This window comes from Rhineura floridana, chromosome 13 (assembly GCF_030035675.1).
Source record: "Rhineura floridana isolate rRhiFlo1 chromosome 13, rRhiFlo1.hap2, whole genome shotgun sequence".
In the NCBI taxonomy this organism is placed as follows: domain Eukaryota; kingdom Metazoa; phylum Chordata; class Lepidosauria; order Squamata; family Rhineuridae; genus Rhineura; species Rhineura floridana.
Genome location: NC_084492.1, coordinates 3,616,306 through 3,638,794, shown reverse-complemented (window position 1 = coordinate 3,638,794; position 22,489 = coordinate 3,616,306). Strand labels below are relative to the sequence as shown.

Genomic DNA, 22,489 nt, shown 5'->3' with positions numbered 1-22,489 from the left:
AGGGATGGCTAACCATTTTTGGGCCAATCGACTCATCAATTCCCTCAGGTCCTCATGTCAAAGTGGGAGTGCTCAAAGTGGCAATTTTAAAAAAATCAGATTTGGGGGGCAACTTTGGGGGTCACAAAAACCTTTTAGTATCACAGAATCAAGTAGTGGACCTGCAGGAATGGTCAGTAATTTTTTAAACAAAAAATTTAAAAATCACAAATTTCAGCAAAGGCCTCCAAAAACCTTTTGGCATCACAGTGGGTTACCCATGGGAGCAGTCAATATAAAACAAGTATTTAAAAATATACTTGAAGTTTTTTTTAAAAAAACTGACAAATTGGGGGGGAGGGCTTTGAGGACCACAAAAAAATATTGGCACCATTGTATCAAAGCAGGGAGCCTATGGAAGCTGCCAGTATTTTTTAAGAAAACAAAGTTGTAAAAAGTATATTTAATTTTTAAAATAGGAAATTGGGTGGGCTTTGGGAGTACCCACAAAAAAACTTGGGGCATCATGTCATTACCATGTGGGACGCATAGCAGCAATCAATTTTTTAAAAAAGGCAAATATTTGAGGGAAGGGCACAATAAAACTCTAAGGGGGCCAGATATGGCCCGCAACCCACAGGTTAGCAAATATCATCTAGGGGAAAATGTAAGCACTTCAGAAAATCATGAGTTACACAGCCCAATATTTATTTATGTGCTATGTTATATATGTGTTATATATTTGTATACCCCATAACATAATTTTCTCATAACGAGTGTAAGATGTTGCCTCAAAAACAAACAACTATCATTCTGTCTAGGCAATGTTAAGCTTCTGAACACGAAGACACCATAGCACAGCTAAGAATACTGAAAAGAAAATGCATACCCAATACTCAACTTTCATCTATGCCAGAAGGATGCACTAGCTACCCAGCTTGGTCAACTTGCTGGATCTATGTTCATGTGAAGTAAAGTAAAGGAAGTAAGGCAGCTGCAGGGAATACAGATGGCTTCCCAGCTTGGGGGACTGTATAAAGTAGTGAGACTATGTTTTTGATTATTTCCCAAGCAAAGGTTGCTGCTTGGGGAGGGGAGGGTTCCTTCAGTTCTCTTATGTGGGGTGGTGTTGCTTGCTTTTGTTGAACAGTATGACAGGTGAAGGACAACAGAGTGTGGGGTGGAGATGTGGAGAAAATGTGTAGGCAAAGCTGGCTGTTGAGGATGTGGTGGTGGTTGAGGAAGTTTGACAGAAGCCTAAGAGAGGCTTCGCTCCACTGCCTCAGGCAATTTAAAAAGGTTGAACAAAATTTTCTCTGCTGCTGCTGAAGTTTATATTGGTAGTAAATAAAATGGCATTTGCTCCTTCTCATTTGACTTTCCTGTTTTACTGATACATGGCTGTTCTTGGGCCAGAGAGGTGGTAATCTCCAAAGGTGTGTTAGCTGAAATAAGTATCCCATGCCTAACATGTTCGGTGCCAAATGTTATTATACGGCGTTGAAGATCTGGGTACTCTGCTGGAATATCATGGAGAATGACCTGGCCATCAGGTTATCCTAAAAATTAGAAATGTCTCCCAGTTTCCCTAGATCTAAGGGGGGGGGGAAGCACTTCAGAAAACCGTGAGTTAAAACAGCCCAATATTTATTTACATGTTTTATTTATTATTTATTTATTTTATTTATTAAATTTATTAGCTGCCCATCTGGCTGGTTGTCCAGCCACTCTGGGCGACGTACAAGATAAAAAAACAATACATTAAAACGTTAAAATTTAAAACCATAACAGTAAAAACCTAACCCACCCCAAAAGCCTGCCTGAAGAGCCAGGTCTTCAAGGCCCGGCGGAAGCTCATCATAGAAGGGGCATGGTGGAGATCATTTGGGAGAGAGTTCCACAGGGTGGGGGCCACTATTGAAAAAGCCCTCTCTCTAGTCCTCACCAGTCTAGCTGTTTTAACCGGTGGGATCGAGAGAAGGTCTTCTGAGGCTGATCTTGTTGAGCGGCATCCCTGACGATGCTGGAGGCGCTCCTTCAGATAGACTGGGCTAAAACCGTGTAGGGTTTTAAAGGTCAAAACCAACACCTTGAATTGGGCCCGGTAAACAACCGGTAGCCAGTGCAACTCCTTCAGCACTGGAGTGATGTGATCTTGCTGGCGGCTGCCTTTAATCAGACGAGCCGCCGCATTCTGTACCAGTTGCAGCTTCCGGACCGTTTTCAAGGGTAACCCCACGTAGAGCGCATTACAGTAGTCTAGGTGAGAGGTGACCAGGGCATGTACCACCGGTGGGAGCACATGGTTGGGAAGGTAGGGGCGCAGCCTCCATATCAGATGGAGTTGATACAGCGCCGCCTGGCTCACAGCCGAGACTTGAGCCTCCATGGACAGCTGGGAGTCAAGAATGACCCCCAGGCTGCGGACCTGGTTTTTCAGGGGCACTCGTACCCCACTGAGCACCAGGTCCACATCCCCCAGCCTTCCCTTGTCTCCCACAAACAGTACCTCGGTTTTGTCAGGGTTCAGCTTCAGCTTATTCCTTCCCATCCAGCCACTCACCGACTCCAGGCACTTGGACAGGGTTTCTACAGCCAACCTCGGTGAAGATTTAAATGAGAGATAGAGCTGCGTGTCATCCGCATACTGATGACATTGCAGCCCAAATCTCTTGATGATTGCCCCCAGCAGCTTTATATAGATGTTGAACAGCATCGGGGAGAGGATGGAACCCTGTGGCACCCCACAAGTGAGAGGCCAAGGATCCGAGACCTCATCCTCCAATGCCACTCTTTGGTACCTACCAGAGAGGAAGGAATGGAACCACTGCAATACAGTGCCCCCCATGCCTAACCTCTTCAGGCGGTCCAGGAGGATAACATGGTCAACGGTATCGAAAGCCACTGAGAGATCAAGGAGGACAAGGAAGGTGCATTCGCCCCTATCCCACGCCCTCCTCATATCATCTACCAAGGCGACCAAGGCTGTTTCAGTCCCATGTCCAGGCCTGAAGCCCGACTGAAATGGATCCAGTTGTATGTGTTGGCTACCCTACTAACATAATATTCTCATAATGAGCGTAAGCTTCAGTATTTTATCTAAGTAACAATGATATTTAGCATTGCCTCTTTATAGTTCATTACTGCATGCTGCTTTTCCATCAAAGTTGTGTATCCAGCCTCACCAAATTCTTTTGTAGGCCATATTTCTGAATTACATACAGAGTTAGGACAAAATTTACTGAAGGCACTATGTGTTTATGGTCAAGGTACCCACAAATCAAACCAGCCACCTTAAGGTAGTTTAGCACAGATCTGATCTTAGACATATCTTGGTATGATCACCTTCATTTTCCTCCACAAAAATTATTATAAATTTGTTAATCTGACCCAACCTATTTCCAGGTACTGATCAGCCTAACTTTTTCAATTTCCTGATGTTCCTTCCTTTCTTTAAAGAAGGAGAGGTAATACATGAGGGAATTTTTTTAAAAATTATCCTTTAAAAAAGGATCCCCCCTCTCAGTCTGATAATAAAGCAAGTATCTCAGGTATTTGCAGGTTTTGGGTTCAGGCTGCAGACACTTTTTGTGTGTGCACGCTAACTAGGAAGAAGCATTTCACTATTACAAGCTTTTGAAGCAACTTAGCTCTGTATTCACAGGCAAGGTTGCTGTCCCTGGTGAAGTACCCCCATTCCCCCCTCCCCTCCCAGTCTGGCACAGCCTCCCCCCCCCCCCACACACACACACCTTGAAGGCTTACGACTGGTGGCAGGCAGCAGCCATGTAATTTGCTTCTATTTTTCTGTCCCCACAATCCCCAACATAGTGCTGCTCTGGGAAATTATGGTGATATCACAATGGCCGCTTCTTACGCACCCACCAGGTGAGTGGACTCCGCTTAGTCCCTCGGGCGCTTGGGCTTGAGCAGCCGCTCGGCCACACCAGGCACTGTCACCTGCACAGTCTCCCTGCGCAGCCCTCAGCGGAGCCTATCCTAGGTGAGACTTCTCATTGCCACCTTCTCCTGCCACATGTGACCAAGTGCTGCTGAATGACGCTTCATCGGTGCTTAACCCCTGCGTGTGGAAGGCTGCAGCACAAGCGGTACCTACCTTCCCTCCTTCCACCGATTCAGGTCAAACACGGCAGTATAAAGCACATCTACCAGTCCCAAAGTCTTCTCTGGATCCAGGCTTCTCTGCAGCAGAGACATGGTTGCAGGATCTTCTTTCAGGCACCTAAGGAAACAGTTTTTAATAACAAGTCCCCTGTAGATATCACTCACTCACTCACTTTCATACAAAAAAGTTAATACTCAATTTTCTTAAAAGCTTGCCTGGATATTCTGAAGGAGTAAGTCATAATTACCAAGTTGATGGAACTTGAACAACAACTCTGGAACCTTCTAAACTGATTTGTGGTGCATATGCTTCTTTGTTTTCAATCTGTGCTGTATCCACAACCACCTATTTACAAAGAAAAAGCAGTAAGCATCTTGCGCCTTGAAACAGGTATTTTTTTTTCTAATAGAGTAGAATGTAATTCCCTAAAACTAACAAAAGCACCATCCCACTGCTACAGGAGCTGAACATTAGTCTACTACAGGCATAAGGGACCTTTGGCCCTCCAGATGCTGCTGAACTACAGTTTCTATCATCCCTGGCCATTGGCCATGCTTGCTGGGGCTTATGGGAGTGGTAGTTCAGCAACATCTGGAGGGACAACAATTCTTATCTAGTTTACTGCATTCAGCCATTAGGCAAGCAAGGGGTGCATGTACAGGAATTTTAAATGGGGGGATGAGATGAAGAATTGCTTCTCATTTGCCAATCCTGTGGCATAACATCTGAAAAGGACACAGTCAACTCAAAAGAGGAAGGCTTTAAAAAAACAGCTGCAGATAATCTGGGCCTTTCCATTTGTCCTGCTTTGGAGAGGATGCATCTACTTGATCTCTAGTAAGCCATTTTAGTTGCCCTCACAATTTGCCACATAAAATGATAAAACAAGTTTTCACAATAAGATTATCCTGCATTCAATCTAGACAGTTAAGGTGCTGCAAAATTTGGAATGTTATAAAAAGGAAAACCTTTCTTGCTATGAGGACAGGATATGACAGGAAAGAGATGCTGAGGGTTCAAAGAACAAGAGACCAATGCTGAGTTCAGAAGCCCCGTTTTGTGATCCAGTGGAAACTGTCTGCACTGCCCACACATGTTTTAAGGCTTTCCTCTGTACTTATGAAGCCTTGAGAGCTTCAAGTTCAATTGTGGAAATGTGAACTTTAATGGTATTTAATTATTTCAGGTATTTTCATGCATTTATATACCAATTAATATTCAGAATTTTTAAGCGGTGTTGCGGTATATGCCAGTAGCATTTTGGTGGATGCAGAAGCAATTCCTCATGTTCCATTTATCTGAACAAGCTAATCTCAAAATACAGCCATTTCTCATAACCAGCCTGGGAAATGACTCCTGACTCGCATTGTTCTTGTTTTGCAGATGTTTCCTCCATCACCCCCACCCAGAGAACCATCTAAACAATGGAAGAGAATGTCTCATCAATTAGTACACCTAACTGGAAGAATTCAAACATGTAGACGTAACTGTTTCTATCGGCACATAAGAACTACCCATGGCAGTTTCTGCCCAAATAGTAAAAGTCCCTGTTCTACCCCCATTACAACACTACTTGGGCAATATCAACATCACATATCCAAAAAGTGAAGAAAACTGAGGGCAAGGGCACATTTCTTAGGAGTCTGCATAAGCATCTTGCTTTTAATGGACAATTCCGGTTTGGAAGAAGGCTTAATTGTTGAACAGTATAAGACCACAAAAAAGTAGCACCACCGCTGCTTTGGCGACCAATTCCTCAATCTCTGCAGCTGAAGAAGCACACTCCTTCTTGTGCCTCAGTGTTCCGAAAAGCAAATCACTAATTATCCCCTACTGAAACCTAACTCACACTTGCACTTATTCCCAACTTATCAGGTATCAGGCCACACCTGTTTTAGGGGATATTACTGATCCATTCCTTCTTATGCAATCAAGCCCTGCTTCTTAACCTTTTCTTCTACCAAGGGCAACAAAGGTGCTCATTTCAAATATAATTCACTAGCAGGCAAAAAACCTTGTGGTTTAAGAATGTACCTATAGCCAACAGATATTTCTATCAAACTTTCAAAAGCAGGGAAATTGGGCAGCTATAGTTAATGCACCTTGGGAGCAGGAGACCTAACCTCGCTGAGATATTGTACTGCCCTACAAATTTGTAAAAATGCAAAGACAATTTGGATTGGTCTTTCACAGTCCAATCCACTTCCTGTGTATCTTGGAAGAATTTGGCAACATGTCCCTATGAGGATATGGTGAGTGGTGGCAACACCTGCAGGTAGCCCGAATAACAGAAACAAAACGTGTTGTGCTGATCTTGTTTTAGCAGGGAAGAAGCAACAATATTAAAACAGTTGATATTGTTCAGATAGTCACTTTAAATGTTTGATTTACTTTGGCACAGATTTCTATGATGACGAACGAAAGAAATATAATTTGCTAGATAGGGCTGGAGGACATTCCTGGTTAGGGATGACTCCTCCTACTGCAGCATCTTGACAAATCTGTACAATATCTCAGCGATGAGGTCAGGTCTCCTGCTCCCCTGATGCATTCACTATAGCTGCCCAATTTCCCTGCTTTTTAAAGTTTGATAGAAAAATCTGTTGGCTATAGGGACATTCTTAAACTGCAAGGTTTTTTGCCTATTAGTGAATTTCCCTGCTTTTTAGTCTGGGAGGTAAGAAATGAGATCCTGTGCTGAGAATGGATTGATCATCTGCACGCTTATTGAGTTTAGTGGGATTTACTCCCCTGCAATCATGTTTAGGATAGGTGAAAGTGACCACAGAGGATGGGGAGGGGAGCAGGGGGGGAGGGGAGGTTTGATCATTTGCATGTTTATCGAGTTCAGTGGGATTTACTCCCATGCAATCATGCTTAGGATAGGTAAAACTGACCATAGGGAGGGAAGCCTGGAGTGGGCAGGTGAGGAGGAAGAAGGAGGAGGGGAGGGGAAGAAGAGGGGAAGGAAGGGAAAGGCAGGTCTGATCATTTGCATGCTTATTGAGTTCAGTGGGATATACTCCTGTGCAATCATGGCTAGGATAGGTAAAACTGACCATGGGGGAAGAGGAGGAGGAGAGTAGAGGGAAGGGGGGAGAGGGGAGCAGAAGGAGGGGGAGGGGAAGGAGTGGATTGGAAGGGGAGGGAAGAGGGGTGAAGGAAGGAGGAGGGAAGGGGCAAAAGGAAGGTGATGGGAGGGAGGAGGATGGGAGAGCAGGTTTGATCATTTGCATGCTTACTGAGTTCAATGGGATTTACTCCCATGCAATCATGCTTGAAAATGAAATGGACTGCCTTCAAGTTGATTCTGACTTATGGCAAACCTATGAATAGGGTTTTCATGGTAAGCGGTATTTAGTGGTGGTTTACCATTGCCTTCCTCTGAGGCTGAGAGGCAGAGACTGGCCCAAGATCACCCAGTGAGCTTCATAGCTGTGTGGGGATTTGAACCCTGGTTTCCTAGGTCATAGTCCTAGGATAGGCAAAACTGACCATGGGGGAGGGAGAGGGCAGAGGGGAAAGAGAGGAGGAGAAGGGGGAAGAAGGGGATTGGAAGATGATGGGGAGGGCAATGGAGGGAGAGGGAAGGGGCAAGAGGGAGGGGATAGGAGGGGAGGGCAGGTTTGATCACTTGCATGCTTTTTGAGTTCAGTGGGATTTACTCCTATAAAATCATGCTTACGATAGGTGACACTAACCTGGGGGAGGGGAGGAGATTGGGTGGGTGGGAGAGCACTGGGCAGAGGGGAAGGCCCTTTCCTTTCCACAAGGAAAACACTGGGAACAGTATCATTCTTTTTCAGGGTTTCCTCCACCATTTTCTTGTTCTACAGCAGGCACATGTAGCCTCCCACCCACATTTAAACCAAAGCTGTTCCTGGCCGCATCCACACCAGACCTTTATTTCACTTTAGGCACTCATGGCTTCTCTCAAAGAATCCTGGGAAGTGTAGTTAGTGAAGGGTGCTGAGATTTGCTAGGAGATGTCCTGTTCCCCTCACAGAGCTTCAGAGCAGCTGGCTGTGAAACCACTCTGGCCACTGGACCTCTGCCAAGGGAATAGGAGTCTCCCCTCAGCCCCCTTCACAAACTACACTTCCCAGGATATTTGGGGGAAGCCATGACTGTCTAAAGTGAAATAAAGGTCTGGCATGGGTGTGGCCCCCTGATTAGGCAAGCCCAGCAGCTGTGAGTCTGGCTTTTAGAACACTGACAGTTGGTTCTAACTGAGGATGCTCGACATTATCATTCAGTTCAAGCCAAAATTTCTTAAATTAATTAAAAATCAGCCAGGCATTTTTTTAACTTTTAAACTGCAGAAGATGAAGGTCAGAATATGGGGCAAGGTCAGTAATAGGATTACAGGTATTCTGTGAACACGGCTGATTTTTAATGAATTTCAACAGATTATGAGAACTCTGACACAAAATAGCCCAAAAAGGGTTTGGTTTTTCTCTCTCTCTTTTTACACTTTGAACTCTTGAGTCTCTGTTTTGTGTATCACCATGGAAATTTAGTGGGCTGTTAAGCAAGCGTTTCTAAGTTCAGGACTATAAGTTTTGTAAGGTTTTGTTTTGAAATGAGCTTATGGAAGGAATCAGAATGGCATGGGGGTATTTTTAGTTTAACATTGCGGAATGTGAAAACTCCACGCTGGCTGTATAATTATTTCAATTATAATTATTACTGATGTCATAACTTCCTCCAATGAGCTCAGACTGGCATTTTAGGCTAACAATTTTGTGAGAGGTGGATTAGGCCAAGAAATACTAAGCATCATAGAATTGTGACGTTGGAAGGGGCCTATAAGGCCATAAACCCCCTGCTCAATGCAAGTATACAAATTAAAGCATACCTGACAGGTGCCTGTCCAGCTGTGTGTTGAAGGCCTCCAATGTTGGAGAGCCCATCACCTCCCTAGCTCACTGGTTTCATTGTCATACCACTCTAACAGTTCAGAACTTTTTCTTGATATTCAGTCAAAATTTGTCTTCCTGTAACTTGAGTCCATTATTCCGTGTCCTGCACTCTGGGATGATTGAGAAGAGATCCCGGCCCTCCTCTGTGTGACAACCTTTCAAGTCCTTGAAGAGTGCTATCATATCTCCCCTCAGTCTCCTCTTCTCAAGGTTAAACACACCCAGTTCTTTCAGTGTCTCCTCATAAGGTTTTGTTTCTAGCCCCCTGATCATCCTAGTTACCCTCCTCTGAACCTGTTCCAGTTTGTCTGCATTCTTCTTAAAGTGCGGTGTCCAGAAGATTAGGCTTAACCAGTGCCGAGTAGAGGTGAACTAGTACGTTACACAATTTGGAAACTATTATCCTATTAAAGCAGCTAAAAGGAGCATTTGCCTTTTTTGTAGCCGCATGGCACTGTTGGCTCATATTCAGCTTGTGATCAAAAATCCCAAGATCCTTCTCGCATGTAGTATTGTTGAGCCAAGTATCCCCCATCTTATAACTATACACTTGCTTTCTTTTTTCCTAGATGCAGAACTTTGCACTTAGCCCTGTTAAATTTCATTCTGTTGTTTTTTCAGCGCACTGCTCCAGCGCCTCAAGGTCCCTTTGAATTTTGTTTTTGTTCTCCATGGTATTAGATATCCCTCCCAATTTTGTATCATCTGAAAATTTGATAGCATTCCCTGCACCACCTCATTCAAGAAAAATGTTGAAGAGCACTGGGCCCAGGACCAAGTACTGAGGTATCCCACTTGCTACCTCCCTCCACTTGGAGAAGGAACCATTGATAAGCACTCTTTGAGTATGATTCTGGAGCCAACTGTGGATCCATCTGATAGCTGTTCCATCCAACCCATATTTAGCTAGCTTGCTAATCAGAATGACATGGGGTGTTTGCCAAAAGCTTTGCTGAAGTCAATATATATTATGTCTACAGTATTCCCACAGTCTACCAGGGAGGATACGCGATCAAAAAATGAGGTAAGATTAGTCTGGCAGGATCTGTTCTGGATAAATCCATGTCAGCTTTTAATAATCAATTATTTTTAAGGTGCTTACAGATCAACCACTTTATAATCCACTCCAGATTTTTCCTATGGATCGAGGTCAGGCTGACTTGGCCTGTAGTTCCCAGGTTTCTCTTGTTTGCCCTTTTTGAAGATAGGGACAACATTAGCCCTCCTCCCCAGTCATCTGGCACTTCACCCATCCTCCACAATTTCGCAAAGATAATATTGGTTCCGTGAGTTTCAGCCAGATCCTTCAATATTCTAGAATTCAGTTCATCGGGCCTCGCAGATTTGAAGTCACTCAGAGTGATTAGGTATTTCTTGGCCATTTGTCTATCAAACTGCAATCCTGCCCCTTCCACTTCACATTTCTCAGGAGGGTCATAGACCTCTTTTGGGAGAAGACTGAGCCGAAGTAGGAATTGAGCAATTCTGCCTTTTCTTTGTCATCTGTTATCATTTTGCCATCCTCACTGAGTAGCTCCACCACCGTTTCTTTTCTCCGTCTTTTACGATGGATGTACCTGAAGAAAGCTTTTTTGTTGCTTTTGGAATCGCTCGCTAACCTCAGCTCATTCTCAGCTTTAGCCTTCCTGACGCCATCCCTGCAATTCCATGCTACCTGTCTGAACTCTTCCTTTGTGGCCTTGCCTTCCTTCCACTTCCTGTATGTGTCCTTTTTTGTTTTCAGATCATCTCTAATTTTTCTGTGAAGTCATATTGGCTTCTTCTGCTGCCTTCCCCCCTTTTTCTTTGACGCAATTGTTTGCCATTGTGCCTTTACAATGTCCTCTTTTAGAAACTCCCACGCATCTTGGACTCCTTTTCTCACGACACGCAGCTCTATTTCTCCTTTTCATCTTCTTCAGGTGAGGCTGTTAATGTGCTGAACCGGTGCCTGGCTGCAACAATGGACTGGATGAGGGCTAATAAACTGAGGCTCAATCCAGACAAGACTGAGATGCTGCTGGTGGTTCTTGGTGGATGTCCAACCTGTCCTGGATGGGGTTGCATTCCCCCTGAAGGAGCAGGTTCGTAGCTTGGGGGTTCTCTTAGAACCATCTCTGTCACTTGAGGCTCAAGTAGCCTCGGTGGCATCGAGTGCCTTCTACCAACTTCGGTTGATGGCCCAGCTGCACCCCTATCTGGACAGGGATAACCTGGCTTCAGTTGTCCATGCTCTGGTAACCTCCAAGTTAGATTACTGCAATGCGCTCTACGTGGGGCTGCCTTTGAAGACGGTTTAGAAACTGCAGCTTGTGCAAAATGCAGCAGCCAGATTGGTAACAGGGACCAGACGGTTTGAACACATAAAACCGATTCTGGCCCGCTTGCATTGGCTGCCTGTGTTTCCGAGCTCGATTCAAGGTGCTGCTTTTAAGGTATAAAGCCTTACACGGCTTAGGACCACAATACCTGATGGAACGCCTCTCCCGACAAGAACCCATCAGTACACTACACTCAACATCAAAGCCCTCCTCCGGGTGCCTAATCCAAAGGAAGCTCAGTCTGGCAACAAGGGAGATGGCCTTCTCAGTGGTGGCCCCCAAATTATGGAATAATCTCCCTGACGAGGTGAGCTTGGCGCCAACATTGTTATCTTTTCCATGCCAGGTCAAGACTTTCCTCTTCTCCTCCTTCCCTACAGACCCTCTCCATGATAAGATCTGCAGAGGAGGCCTTCTTGGTAGTTCTGCCACCCTCAGAAGTTTGGGGGATGGTGGTCTGGGAAAGGGCCTTCTCTGTAGCAGCCCTTAAGTTGTGGAATTCCCTCCTCACAGATACTGCGCCTGGCACCTTCACTTTACAGTTTTCAGCGAATGCTAAAGATGCACCTCTTTAACCCTGGCCTTTGGCACCTGAAATGTATGTTTTCAGGACCCACTCTACTCCTGTGATTATAATCTGTTTTCATTGTTTTTAATACTAAATTTTAAACTGTTGAAACCCGCCCTAGAACCTGCTGATAAGAGGCGGGTAATAAATATATTGTCATCATTACTCTGCAATGTCTCTTATTCTTGGGATAAAAGAATCTTGTGCAATAAGGTAGATGCATCTAGTGAATAAATTATACAAGCAATGAACTTTAGGTTGAAAACATTTTACTCTGTGGTTATGTAAATTCCCTAAAAACAACATGGATTACAGAGAAAATGGTTGATTAATAAGGTCATCATATATGCTAATAATGAACTCATTTTTTTTAGTGTGGATCTTTATGTGGCCAACACTACACCATCTGTGCACAAGAGGGTGAATCAGAAGGCTGGGGGAAACCCCAAGGTTTATAGAAATATGTAAACCTACAGGAATAATATAAAACACCGAATGAGGGCTCAAGGTGCTCAGTGGGCTATGGGATGCGGACTGTTAGGGGGAGGAGGAAAATGGATGGGGAGGGAGCGGGGAAGGAATGGGATGTCATAGAACATGTTTGAGTTGCTGGCGGCCAACCTAAGAACACTCCACACTGCAACATTTTGGTGAAGTTTCCATGTGTTGAGGATAACCCTCACATTTTTCAAAACCTTTGCTGCATATGTCTATCTTCCTTTTATTTCTACCCTCTTCAAATAGAGCTCAGCCTGACTCCCTCACCTCAAAGTACCTCCTGCCTGGCAACTGCCAGCAAAGACATACAGTTTCCATCAGGAGCTGAGTGAGCTCCAGCTGTTCAGCCTCACTCTCTCGTTCCAGAGGTCCTCAGTAGAAGCTGCTGCCTGGCATCTGCCTGCTGCCAGTAAGGGAGACTTGCCTCTGTCATGGGCTTAGTGAGCTCCAGATGCTGCGACCATTCCCTGGCCTTAGAGCTTCTCAGCAGGCTCACTACCTGGCAGCAGAAGAGAATACCAAGAATAATCCTGTCATCAAATGGAGAAACACTTTAATGCAGTTGTGTTGGGCAAATCTTTTGTAAACTGCTTTGACATATCTGATATTTTTGAGATAAAGTGCTCTGCAGTAAAGAAGGACTTAAACATTCTAAAATAATTACTTGCCCATTCATGGCTACTTACCAGCCCAGCTTGGCCAAACAACAACTGTACAGCTGTTTTACAGGCTCCCCTCCACGTGGAAGGGCAAACTTGGTTTAGTACTTCAGTCACAGGAGAGTCATCCCTTGGGGTCACTCCGTTATGGCAGCCAGCTTCTTTAATTAGTTGCATCATAGTGTGCTACAAAAACAAACAGAGGAAGATCTCTATGCATGAAGCAAGCAGGTAATAATACACTTCCCTCCCTCCCTTATGCTGCCTGTGTCAAAATGGACAAGTTGGCAACTCTCTATGATTGTATGCTTTTTAGCATTTTTATGTACACCACTTAGAGATTTTGGTATTTATTTCTGAACTATTATAAATACCTTAAATAAAGACTGATGGTTGTTATTACTTAAACCAGTATTGCTCAAATTAAGATGGTCCAAGCCCACCACCTACATGCACCTGCTTCCTCCAGCGGTCACCAGCACCCAAGTTCCAACTGTGACGTTTCTGTTAAATATTGTATGTGTGCACATGCACAGCATTCATGAGAAAACATAGCAACCAGGGCTAAAGAGTGTGTGGAAAAGGGGGGATTATCAGATCTAATATAGAAATAGTGTTTTGGCACTCTAAAGATTTAACACATTTCATGGAGTACAGTCCACTTCCTCAGATGCATGAATGGTCTAATATATATAATATGTACCACATACTGGGGAACAGAGGCATAAAGTTTCACAAAGTGTTAAAATATGTATGTGTATTTTTTTAAAAAAACTTCAAATGCTAACCAAAACAAATCTTTACCCAACTGTCAGCTTGCTCAGGGACTTTAGAGTTGAAGGCAACACACTCTAGCCTCTGCTATTGTCCAGAGAGTCAAGGCCATTGGTAGGCTGTTTCCCCCTGACTACCAGGAGTAGAAGAACCAGGCCCCTTGCTTATACCCCCCTGCCAATTGCCCTGGGACTGCAGAAGCAAAAGGAAAGGACACTCTAGCCCAATCATCGTGGCCAAAGGAACAAGAGCCACCAACTGCTATTCAACCTGGCTCCAAATGGATATAAACGCTTCTTATAGCTCACCACTTACTTCTGACCTCAAAGACCTGGTCTCACTCCTCTACCCTTTCCCCCCACTCCCCTTGCATTGTGTGTGTTTGTAAGACTGACCAGAGTGCCTGGCTCTTTTTTTAAAAAACTAATGTAAACCACCTTGGGAAACAGCTGTCTGGAAAGAGGGATAAAAATATAGTAAAATAAAATTACTCAGACTACAAGCTGTAGTCTGTGATGCAAAGGATACAAAGTAAGACGGGAGTGGGGAATCTCTGGCCTTCAGGCCAGTCTTGGTCCACCAGAGGGTCCAGGTTAGCACACAAAGCAAAATCCAGCCCACCTGCCAATCAGCTAGCATCACTTTGTGGGAGGGCAGGGATCAATTCTGCATTGGCTGCACATGCCTGTTCTCAGCCAACAAAGCAGGATTTAACCCATGCTTGACAGCTGATGAGCAGGCATTAAATCCTGCTCAGTTTGGCTGTGCCCACCTATTCCCAAAAGAGAACAGGCACCCACACCCAATGAAAGCCTGTAATATGCAGGCTTCTTTTCTTTCTCTTCCTCATCTCCCCAGGTGAGGGAAGAAAGAAGTGCTTTGCCAATTCTATGCTCGGTGCTTCCCAAAGTGCTGAGCATAGGACTAGCAACACCCATTCTGCTGTGGTTCCCAAGTACCTGACAGCCACTTAACTGCTGGGTGGTTGTGATCCCCACACAAGGAACTTTGAAAGGTGGGCAGCCCAACCACAAGTTTGATCCTGGCCCTTTGAGTCAAAAAGGTGCCTCACCCCTGATAAGACAACAACGCAAAGAATACAAAATAAGAAAACCCTGTTTGAAAAGTGTCAATTTCCTGCTTATGAAACAAATCGCCATACTGAAAGCCCAAAAGGTATATTTGCAGGAATACCTTCATCATCATAATCCAAAACCTCTACTGGAAAAAGGTAACTGATTCACAAGCCACTGAGTAGTGGCTAATTCCTTTCAATACTAAGGCAGGCCCATCACCATCAGCAGCTTGCAGCTTTGCAAGGAGAAACTCTGCTCTTATCTGCAGCCATAGGTGAAGGTCTGTTTCCTGTCTCTCTCCATCCCTTCAGAAGTGAGGAGGCATCCCATGACGAGGAGAGTAAGCATGTGCACACAAAGCGATTCAGCTTTTGAAGAGGAGGTTTGAAGAGGAGGTTTGAAGAGGAGGAGCAATTAAAAGAATTGCATCTAACTTTTGGAGAATGCCACCAGCAAGCTTTAAGAAAACAGAAGCCCCTGCAGTCATAGGCTGAATGTGACAATTAGCTTTTGAACCACAGTTTTGCTTGCAATCCAGTACCTTTTAACTACCAAACAACTTTTTGTTTTTTTCTTGAATGCACTTGCTAAAGTGACAAAACATTTAGAGTTTTTGCTTTGCACATTATCAACACAGAACTTTTTACTTGTGGAAAAACAGTACTGGGTTTGATACAGTTAAGGTTTAGCTTCCTTACCATTTTGAGTTTCAGGTTATCAGCTGCAGACTCATTAAAGGATATTCCTTTCAGGAAGTGGGCACCTATCTGAACAGGAACTGTTGGGAGCTCACACTGAATTGGCTGAGAAGGGGTCTGTCTCCGCCCAGTTTGTTGGGCTTCAGCATCACTGCAACAGCCCTTTAGAGACAGAACACCAAAGCAACATATAAGGAAGAAATACACCTGCAACAATCCAGCCTTATCTTCAGTAAAGAGACATCTCTGCTGGAAAAAAAGGGGGACTTACATGCAAACTTGCTTCAATGGCTTTTGGGCTCAAGTGAAAGCCAGCCTTCATTGCATATTCACAGTGACCCAAACTTTCCAGTGCAACTTTATATGCCTGAAATAAACAACAACAAATCAAAGTACATTACATACCAGAATTTTAAAAGCCAAACCAAAATATTTTTCTCAGTTCACAAAACCTTGGTAGTCTTAAAAAATGAGCAAGTACACCTTCCCCATGATCAATCATTACCCTACCTTCGTCTGAGGGGACAATGACAATCTCTGTCATTGGAACATAAACTCTAGCTAGAGGGATTCCCTTCACCATTCTCACTTAAGGCATCAGACACTTTTAGGAGACTACCTTACATATTTTATCTAGTCCCTGCTCAATCAGTTTAATTAGATTAAAAATAATCACCACATCAAAGTAACTAACCTGCAAAGCACTGTCTATTTTCAAGTTCAGTTCTTTTAGCTGGTGCTCAGGAATTGCCACATTCTGGGAACAGAAGAGTTGTTGGACCTCAATTCCAGCCAAACAGCCATCACAACCCCTCTCTCGTAGCCGTGATGTGGCCTTCAAAGAGAATGCACAAAATATGGGTAAAACAAACAGCAGTGGCTCAAATAAACCTTTGATAAATAAACTCAAAATAAGCTTTACAGCACCATAGTATGGTGAAAGCAAGCAGGAAGGGATGTGGATGTTTTGCTCCACAATTTAGTTAGACTTTTCAATTTACATATTAGATTTGTATGAGATTAATTTCTTACGGTAGGAAAGCTACAATCTTTCAGGAAAACACGTTAAGAGCTACCCCTCGCTGTGGCAGCCAAGATTAACATCTGCATCAATGTAATTTTTAATTATTGTAAAGGTGGAAAGGGAAGCTTGGTGTGAGAGACCTCCCTATAGCATTAAATAAATAAATTTATATTTCTTATATAAATGTATCATAATTATTACAGGTGCGTGCGCGCATGCACACGCACACACACACACAGAGAGTATTTACCTTAAATATTGTAGGAACAGAGACGGGGAACCTGTTGTTGGACTCTAACTCCCATTAGCCCCAAGCCAGCATGGCCAATGGCCAAAGATTATGAGAGCTGAAGTCCAGTAACATATGACGGGCCGCTGGTTCCTCAACCTTGTTGTAGAGATAAAACCCCTATTTTAAATTCAAGACTCTTAATGCTGTCATATGATCAAATTTCATTAGCATTAATAAAATCCCTAAGCCTATAAATCTCATTTTTCTTCCAATATTCATATTTTAGATATTTTGAGAAGAGATTTAGATGCATATATTTTGATGTTAAATTTATCCCAAATTCTGAGGAGATTAAAGACTTATCTTTTACTACTGATGATCTGAAATGATCACTACCCTACCATAAAACTGTGGCAAGAAAAAGTCTGTAAACCCTAATAATGATAATTATGGAAATTCCACTATTTTGCCATGATAGCCTTTGCAAATAAAAACCAGCCCTTTTCCAAATATCCCATAGGATTTATCTTAACCTATCCCTTGTCGTGTGAAGTAAAACAATGTGTAAATTAGGCAAATAAGTACATTAAGAGTTAGGGTAGGTGCAAACATAAGTGAACCCCTGGCTGCATCAGCTCAATTAAAGAGAGTAATTAGAATCAGGTGCTTAAGTAGAAAAGCAGGTATTGCTGCTCATCAGTCTAGAAAGGGTTATAAAATCAAAGGATTTGGGGCTCCACCAATCCACCGTCAGATAGATAAATCTACAAATGGAGAAGGTTCAAGACCACAGTCACTCTACCCAGGAGCAGTCGTACTATCAAAATCTCTCCAAGAAGAAATTGGTGCATCCAGTTACAGGAAGCCAGATTTCAACTGAACATCAGGAAAAGCTTCCTGTTGGGACTTCCGGGAAGGGTGGCTTAGCCTGTGCTGCCTCTGAGTCGAGCTCTCGTCTCAGAAGAAGCTTTTTCAGTTTTAAAATCAGTCAGAACGTTCTTTTTGACTGGTAAAGATTTTCTCCCGGGCAGGGAGAAACGTAGAGATTAACCACAAAGCCTGTTTTTGTTGGGAGGACTGGATTTCATTAATTTATGAGAGAAAGTTCAGCCAGCAATGCGGACGGACTTCCATCAAGCTCTTTCTGATTAAGCGACACGTTTATCTTTTCTTCAAAGAAAAACGGAACTTAACAGGCAAGCATCCTTTCTATTTTTTTTTATTTGGTTTAAATTGTTGCAGCAAAAAAGAGATTTGTCAATGAATCAGCTATAAAGAACATCTGGTGAGTTATAACTCTTCTCTTTTACTCACGAAATTAAGGAGGAAAGAAACCGAAAAAAGCTTATCTTTGTTTTTATTGCAAAAAGCTGGCCTGGAGGTGCATTCTAAAGATACTAATGGAAGAGGGATTTCTATTTCGAGGAGGGGAAAAAATAAATAAATCTGATTTATGAATTTTGGAGTATTATATGTCTGGGACTATTTTTTTTTTTGGTCTATTTCATTTTGACGAATCTGCTTGTTCACGACGCCACTAACTGTTTGAAGCTGGGAACTAAATTTGTTTTGTTTTCCTGATAAGAGATAAGGCAGGCTGTACTGTCTACACTGATGTCAGCAAGCCTGGAATATTAACCCAGCTATGGCTGAAATAATTTTTTGTTTTTGTGGTTCTAAGAATGGCAACCAGGGAAGTGACTGAGACCATGGAAGAAATTATGTTTCAGAAAATAATGAGTGAGATTGAGATAACGAAACAAACCCTGAGACAGGGTAGACAGGAGATGAAAATTGAATTTAGCAAAATGATGCAGGAGTTTAAAGAAATAGGGGATTCTGTGAGAGAGGAGTTTGATGGGATTAGAGATGAGAAAGGAAAAATTAAAGGGAAGATACAAGCCCTGGAGACTGGAACAAATATGGAACTGGAAAAAGATCTGGAGTTTACGGATGTTAGAAATAAAGTTTACTGTTTGGAATTCAACGTTGTCTCCGAAGAAATTAATGAAGATATTAGTGATAAAGTTATCAATGTCTTGGATAATTTTCTTGACTGGAATGATGTGATGGGGCTTGACATAGAAAAAATCTATGGAATTAACTACAAATATGTGACAATGGAAAAACTCTTAAGAGATGAGCCAGTGCATTTTGTAAAAAAGAAGAGCAGAGATGTGACTTTACAACAACATTTTAGCAACATAATCAGAATTGATGGCAAGGACATATTTGTGATGGGGGAAATTCCCATCAGACTCTTGTTATATGACTATGGCTATGACAGCAAGATCATCATGGGATACTGATAATGGATGAATGGATACTGAAACCACTGGATTTAACAGGACTATTGGAGATGGAAGATGGAATTAATATTGATAATGGAAGAATGGTTATGGAAATTATTGGACCTAACAGATTTGATGAGATGGATTAATTGATATGTTTATTTGGACTATGGCTATGACAACAAGATTATTATGGGATACTGATAATGGAAGAATGGCTACTGAAATTACTGGACTTAACAGGATTATTGAAGATGGAAGATGGAATTAATATAGATAATGGAAGAATGGCTATTGAAATTATTGGACCTAACAGATTTGAATCAAATGGATTAAGCGACATGTTTATTTGGAGAAAAATTGAAAGATATATCTCTCAAGGAATTGAAACCTCTTTTTGACTTTTTGTGGAAAGAATAAAGTAATGTTTATGAGATTTGATGATTAATTAAGATAACTACTGGAGGAAAGTGATTTTATAATATAATTTTAGAGACAGGATTGTTATATATTGTAGACCTATAACTGATCTGCGACAAATCGGAAGTCAACATTTTATTTTATTGTTTAATTGTTTTGTTGTTTTTTGTCTTTGAAAATTTGAATAAAAATTAATGATAAAAAAAAGGAAAAGCTTCCTGTTAGAGTGGTACAACAATGGAACCAACCTAGGGAGGTGGTGGGCTCTTCAAGAGGCAGCTGGACAGCCACCTGTAGGGTATGCTTTAATATGGATTCCTACATTGAGCAGGGGGTTGGACTTGATGGCCTTATTCCAACTCTATGATTCTATGATTCATTCAAGAAGCCACAAAGAACCCCAGAGTAACATCCAAGGATCTGCCACTCTTGTCTTAGCTAATGCGAGTGTTCATGACTCGATCAGGAAAAGGCTGAATGAGAATGATGTTCATGGGAGGATATCCAGAAGGAAGCCACTGACCTCTAAAAAGAGCATTGCTGCATGTCTGAAGCTCACTAAAGATCACATACAGTAGATGACCTCAAGACTTCCAGAACAATGCTCTCATGGCAGATGAGTAAAAAGTAGAACTTCTTGGCCCCAATGAGAAATGTTGTTTGGCAAAAACAAACACTGAGTTCGAACAGAACAGCCTTATCCCAACTGTCAAGCATGGTGGTGGGAATGTGATGGTTTGGGCCTGCTGTGCTGCTCAGGACCTGGATGACTTGCCATCATCGGCACAAACATGAATTCTGCAGTGTATCAGTAGATTCTAGAGGAGGATGTCAGACCATCCATCCAAGAGCTGAAGCTGAATCAAAAGTGAGTCATGTAACATAACAACGATCCTAAACATACAAGTACATCTTCCAAAGAATAGCTGCGGAAGAAGAAATTCTGTGTTTTAGAATGACCTAGAAAAAGTCTGGTCCTAAACCCTATCAAAATGTTGTGGCAGGACCTGAACTGAGCTGTTAGTGCAATGAAGCCCTCAAATATCACTTGAGTTGGAGCAGTTCTGTAAGGAAGAATGGACCAAAATTCTTCGTAACTGATGTGAGAGACTGACCAACAGTTGCAGGAAATGCTTACTTGAAGTCATTGCTGCTCAAGGGGGTGCCACCAGGTACTGAATCTAAAGGTTCACATACTTTTCCACACATGGATATTGACTGTTGAATCAGTTGTGGATACATAAATATTGAAAATGCATCCTGTTTGTGTGTCATTTGTCTAATCAGGTTATCTATTGTTCTTTATCTAGAATTATGGGATTAGATAAGATCTATTAACATTTTAGGCTGGAAATATGTGACAACCCTAAGGGGTTCACAAACTTTTTCTCGCCACTGTATATAGAGTTTTTTTAATCCAATCTATTAACCAATTGTATGGAATTTGTGTAATATGTATAATGTATGTTTCATTTTGCATTCCCCAGTACCCCCCACCCAAAAGCACCTCTCCACTAGTGTGGGATGAGTTGCACAGTGCTGTAGTAGGAGAGAATTGCCCAAAATTGGGCAGAAAAATCCTGTGCCAGCAAAGCATAAGAATCCTCTGTCCAATTTTGGGAGATTCCATCCTCTTACTGCAGCTCTGTGAACTCAGCCCACAATTTTTGGCAAATTCCCCCCAACCTTCTGTAGAGACTTCTCGGGGGAGGAAAAGGTTCAATGGGGAGGAAAATCTTTACTGTGTAAGCCTTGCCCATTGTTTTCATACTAGAGACATAAGCACATAATAAGAGCCTGCGGGAACAGACTGAAGAAGGCCTATCTAATCCATCATCTTGTTATCACAGTGGCCAACCAGATGCTTACAGGAAGCCTGCCAGAAGAAACTGTGCATAATAGCACTTTGCCCTCCTGTGATTCCCAGCGTACTACCTCCAACAGCTGAGGTAGAACATAGCCATTGTGGCTAGTAACCACTATCTTCCTCTAAGTTTTCTTCCTTCATCTCATCTTGTAAAGCAATTGATTTTACTCTGGATTTCTTGTTTTTCCAAATCAATTTCATGTACAAATTTTGCTACTTTTCATTAAAAAGTTTAATTGGGCTAAACATTAAGAGATTTAACTTTGGTAACCATATTCATAGCTGACACTCTGCCCATTAACAATGTATTTATCAAACGATCTCTTACTGTAAAATATTTATACAGAGGGTTGTAACTATTCTTACAATCTATATGTTAATCTGTAATCTTTTGTTATATTTGTAACATAGGCTTCCAAGTCAAGTGACTTCTGTGGCTCAGAGTGCTTATGCTCAGCTTAGTCTGGTTTGCCAGCTACAGCCATTCTGGACTGGGATAGCCTGGTCTCAGTTGTCCATGCTCTAGTGACCCCCCGCCCTTGCCCTTGAAGACAGTCTGGAGCCTGCAATTAGTGCAGAATGCAGCTGCTGGGCTGGTAAGTGGGGCAGCCCGATGGGACCATGTGTCACCGGTCCTGAAAGTTCTGCATTGGCTTCCAGTGAGCTATCGAGCCCTATTCATGCTATTAGGGCTAGTGCATAAAGCCCTAAATGGCTTGGGACTTAAGTACTTGAAGAAGTGACTCTCCCAATATCAACCATCTTGATCAGCACAGGAGGACCTGTTGGCGGTGCTGCCTCTGGCTTCTGCCCAGTTGTCACTGATTAGTGAGAGAGCCTTCTCAGTGGTGGTTCCCTATTTGTGGAATGCCCTCCCTGCTGAGGTGTATCTGTCTAGCTCATTATAGATTTTCAAGAGAATTTAAAAACATTCCTGTTAACCCAGGCATTTGGCGGCTGAGAGGCACTAGCCATGACAACCATAAAATTAATTGCTGTTAAGGGTATGCAGTTGCTTTTAAATATTTTTAGAT

General features: G+C 42.7%; 1 protein-coding gene across 3 annotated transcripts in view; it reads right to left on the bottom strand.

Annotated features, from left to right (window-relative positions):
- The window catches only part of GARRE1 (granule associated Rac and RHOG effector 1), a 156,065-nt gene that overhangs the window by 10,274 nt on the left and 123,302 nt on the right, over positions 1-22,489 (bottom strand). For all 3 annotated transcript variants that reach the window (XM_061594364.1, XM_061594365.1, XM_061594363.1), the window contains 6 exons: positions 16,316-16,456; positions 15,893-15,988; positions 15,622-15,783; positions 13,101-13,259; positions 4,353-4,450; positions 4,097-4,222 (listed from right to left, as the gene is read on the bottom strand). In XM_061594364.1, the coding sequence (XP_061450348.1) occupies positions 4,097-4,222; positions 4,353-4,450; positions 13,101-13,259; positions 15,622-15,783; positions 15,893-15,988; positions 16,316-16,456 (782 nt within the window). The remainder of the gene's footprint in view (positions 1-4,096; positions 4,223-4,352; positions 4,451-13,100; positions 13,260-15,621; positions 15,784-15,892; positions 15,989-16,315; positions 16,457-22,489) is intronic.